The 4,184-nt window shown below is 65.9% G+C and overlaps 1 protein-coding gene across 1 annotated transcript in view; it reads right to left on the bottom strand.

Annotated features, from left to right (window-relative positions):
• Window positions 1-2,309: 2,309 nt before the first annotated feature.
• The window catches only part of LOC146600395 (prominin-1-A-like), a 9,084-nt gene continuing 7,209 nt past the window's right edge, over window positions 2,310-4,184 (bottom strand). Inside the window, exons 18-23 of the mRNA XM_085325698.1 lie at window positions 4,096-4,176; window positions 3,905-3,973; window positions 3,738-3,827; window positions 3,478-3,590; window positions 3,223-3,240; window positions 2,310-2,920 (exon numbers count right to left, since the gene is read on the bottom strand). Coding sequence (XP_085181824.1) covers window positions 2,869-2,920; window positions 3,223-3,240; window positions 3,478-3,590; window positions 3,738-3,827; window positions 3,905-3,973; window positions 4,096-4,176 — 423 coding nt within the window. The 3' untranslated portion in view covers window positions 2,310-2,868. The remainder of the gene's footprint in view (window positions 2,921-3,222; window positions 3,241-3,477; window positions 3,591-3,737; window positions 3,828-3,904; window positions 3,974-4,095; window positions 4,177-4,184) is intronic.

Genomic DNA, 4,184 nt, shown 5'->3' with positions numbered 1-4,184 from the left:
CGCTGCAAGGGCTGGGCTTGGAGGCACGCAGCCAAGCTGACGCAGCAAACTGGGAGGGTCAAGCGGGGAGGAAGAGCCAGTTCTCCGAGGCTTTCGGCCTCTGGCTTTGGCTGGGAAATCCTCAAAGGTCCCTGCTTTCCAGTGCTCCYGCTGCTGAAGGAGAGGCCTCAGCTCGAAGATGAGCAGAGAAGGCGGCAGGGAGCCGAGCGGAACAGAGGAGGCTGTGCCCGCAAAGCGGGGCGGCAGGAACCGAAGCCTGTGGCAGTCCTGCGGCGCCAAGCCACAGCGAGCGAGGAGGAAGTGGAGGATGCTCTGCGGTGGGGACGGCCTGGGGCTCAGGGATGGGGAGTGAGCTAAAAGCGCTACCATAACTTGCATGGTTGAGGGTTCAGGGAGGAGGAGAGCAGATGAAAGCAGAGGGTTAAAGGTGCAGGGGGGACTTAAGAGCAAGTGGAGACAAAACTGAGCCGAACACTATCTGAGGAGGTGCCAGGAAATGCCTTCCCAAGGAATGGGAAGGGAGGGTACCCCTGGGGGGGAGATGGGACTGACCCCCCATAGGCAGATTTAGCTGGGTGATAGGAGAGCGTGGGGCTCGGCAGTCGGGATGGGTGAAGCGAGTGGGAGCTAAGGCCAGCACAACTTCAGATGACTCCTGAAGGGAAAAAAATAGAGATTAGATCTGAAGGCAAATGGAAAAAGTGATAAAGCAGATGTACTTAGTGGAGGATGAGCTGGCCAGCTCAGCCTCATCGCTCAGTCTGATAAGACTTGGATTCAGAATGAAGGAAATAAATGAGTCAAGCTGCTCACGTACGCCTCTTGCGCCTGGCCCAGCCTTTGGGATGGCCACAGTGCTTAAGCCACGGAGCAGCACGACAGCAAAGCCTGCAGCCACCCTTGCCACGGGGTCCAGAGCAAATGCAGCAGCCGTTCACCCTTGGTTCATCCGTGGCCATCGGGCAGCTCTCAAGGGCTGGCCCTGCGCAAGGGGTAAACACAAGGGCATCCGCGCTCTCTGGGCATTTTAAACCGGTCCCAGTGAGGCTGAGTGTGGCGGACTCGGCTGCATGGGGCCCCTCTGCCAGGCCCTGGCAGTGCCAGGCAGGTTAGCRCTCCCTTCGCGGCAAGGGAGCTTCTCTCCCAGGAGTCCCCACATGACCACAGCGTGCACAGGGAGGGAGGTGCTGGCTGCAGGCACCCCAGGAGCTTACTGGAAACCTGCAGATGAGACATACCCGAGCATTCAGGGTTGTTGGAGGGTCCCAGCACTTGGTCCTAGCATGTCAAGCAGTGAAGYCTTCTGCCCCAGCCAAGCAGTGGGGCAGAGCAGCGCTTGCCTGGCATCACCGTCACCRATGACGCCCGGCAGCTGCCCCAGGTGCATAGCCAGGCAATGCTGTGATCGGCTGCTGCCCTGTGCCTCTAGCCTGGGAGAGCAGCGTGCTGGGAAGGTCTCTAAGCCTCCCGTGTCCTGTGGTTCTGGCACCCTGTCCCACCCGCTGCGTAGCCCTGCACCCGCCCAGGTTTTGCTGTCTGTGCATGGCTGGGCTTTTGCAAACACCCCTGTGGCCCCTGTACCTGCACTGTCCGACSCCCACCCTGGGCAGCCTGGAGGAGCAATACGGCCTTGCAGCTCACTCCGCTCAGGGGTGCGGGGAAGTGCCCAAGTGCTGGGGATAGCGTAAGTGAGCAGCAGGCTCTTGGCAGGGCTTTCTGCATGGGAGGAAAAGACAGCCACCCAGCCCTGGCTCGCGTCTTGGGGCCCAGCTTCAGGCAGCCTCATCCCAGCCGCTCTCTAAAAGGAGGGGCCGTCACCGCAGGAGAGCGAGAGCAGCACGGGGCTGCCTGGAGAGGGAAAGCCTTCCCCAGCGAAGGCTCCACGGAGCAAGGGCTCCCCACGAGGCCCGGGGCACCTCGGCAACGCTGCCAGGGCCCAGAGAGCTGGCACCCCTTGTGCCTGGACGTGCACTACCTTTCCACCAGGCTTTTTGCAAGCAGGGCAGCCAGAGCCTGAAGGGCAGCAGCATCTGCCCGTCCATCTCTGCACACCCCAGGTTTCAAACCCCTCTAACCACGGCCAGAGCCAGAGACTGAACCAAGAGTGCAAGCACGGACAGGTGCGTGAGGCCTCTAGTCTCAAGCCTAGACACAGATCTAGCAGTGTGGAGRCCTCCCCTGCAGCCTGCCATCATGTCCCTTCATGCCCCAGAGCCCCGCTCTGCACACCAGTCCCCTGCCTGTGCCCCTGGGCCCTTCACCGACGTGTCCGAAAGAGAGCCATCACGTGCCTCTTGCGCACACATAAACACATGCCATTTATTTTTTGACACCAAAACCATCACAGCATTGGAAAGAGTCAGGCTCCACTCAAAAATAAATAGTCACATCCCTGCAGAGCAAGGCGCCTGGCTCARCGGGTTGCTGCTGGCCGGTGGCACRTGCCRCAGCAGCACGAGCCATGCCGGGCCCCGGCAGCCCGGCAGAGGGGGGGCTGGCAACGAGGGCTGCCGTTGCAGCACAGCATGTCCACGCATGCAGCACCGCGTGGCCAGGATGAGCCGTGGCAGGAGATAGCTGCTTCCTCATCTTCCCTCCCCAGGGCAGTGATGGGGGGGGGGCAAAAACCCGCCTGGGGCTGTGCGAGGGGCAGACCCCTCCCCACGCCCAAACCTGGGCATTGCACTTGTGCCTGATAGCCGGCCTCAGTGCACTGTCACCTACCGGGAAATGGGGAGGGGGGTTCGGCTGGGGGGGGGTCCCAGCMTGCTCCCCAGCTCCCGGGGGAGGGCGCAGCAGGTGGAGCAGTCGCGTCCTGCCAGCTGGGGCGCCCGGGCTCATCCGCGCGTGCGCCGCGGGCGTCGGGGGCTACTTCCCCCCAGCCACCCAGGGCGCTTGGAACGAGTCCAGCGTGGGCGCCCTGCAAAAACACGGTCACCTGTGTCACCCCCCAACACAGCGGGGGGCAAGGGGCAGCCCAGGATGTGCTGGAGGAGCCAAACGTCGGCCCAGCAGCGCAGCCCAGCCCTGCAGAAAGCGGGGTGCTAGGCAGCACCCCCAAATTGAGGGAGGTGGGGGGGGGCTCCTAGAACCGGTACGGGCACCCACCCATCCTGCGCTCGCCCAGCGCCCCTCCTCGGCCTCCCTCCCCCTGCGCCCCGTCCCCCTGTGCCGCCGGAGCTGCCCCTCCGCCCCGCGCAGAGACCTGCCGCCGCTACTCACATCTCCAAGACTTCGCTCCTGTGGGAAAGGGAGGAGAGGGGGCAGCGTCAGTGGGGCAGAGCGCGCCCCGTGGGGCAGCCCACCGCCCCTGCCCGCCCCGGCCTTGCCTGGTGGGACGGAGCTCCCCCCGCCAGGGCACGCGACGGGGCGGGGGGTGCCCAGCGGGACGCGGGCCTGCCGCGAGCGAGCCCAGCGGCGCTCGCCTCCTCCGGCCTCATTTCAGTTCCCCCCAGATCCTCCCCAGCCGCTCCTCACTCGTAGACGTCGGCGACGTCCATCCGGCGGTAGAACTTGGCGAGGCGCACGGTGAGGACGATGCTGGGCAGCAGGAGGAAGGTGCACCAGCCCAGGCTGAACCAGAAGGCGTTCTGGGCGCGAGCGGGAGCCGTCAGGGCCGAGGCAACGCGCCGGGGACGGGGGCGCGCTGCGCCCTGCCTGCCTGCCCGGTACCCCTCGCCCTGTGCCCGAGGGCGACGAGGGGACCTGGGTGCCACCCGCGCCCGTGGCCTCCTCACCACGGAGTCCAGGATGTAGTCGCAGGCCACGGCCTCCACGCTGTCCAGGGTCCGAGCCACGGGCTTGCACCGCGCCACGTCTCTCGTCAGCTGGGGACACGGCAGGGCCGCGACACGTCAGGGCTCCCCGAGCCCGCCCGGCCCCCCCCACTGCCCGCCTCACTCACGCCGCGCTTGGCCCAGGCAACGTAGCTCTCGAAGAAGCCCAGCAGCTGCTGCACGAAGGCCTGCGYCTCCTTGCGGGGGGCAGAGAGGGGACACGCTGCACCCCACGTCCCCCGCCATGGGGCACCCCCGGGCGAGGGGGCGCCTCCCGGGCCGGGCGAGCGGCTCCGAGCCCCGGGCGGAGGCGACTCACGCTCGCGACGACGCTCGCCGTCTCCCTCCCCAGGGAGGCCTGCGTTCGCTCGACTTCCTGCAGCGTCGCGTTGGTCCGCGCCTGCCGCC

Source organism: Rhea americana, unplaced genomic scaffold (assembly GCF_003343005.1).
Source record: "Rhea americana isolate MKP2758 unplaced genomic scaffold, rheAme1 scaffold_122, whole genome shotgun sequence".
In the NCBI taxonomy this organism is placed as follows: Eukaryota; Metazoa; Chordata; class Aves; order Rheiformes; family Rheidae; genus Rhea; species Rhea americana.
Note: the sequence above shows the minus strand (reverse complement) of the source record. Positions and strands in the feature narration are given on the sequence as shown.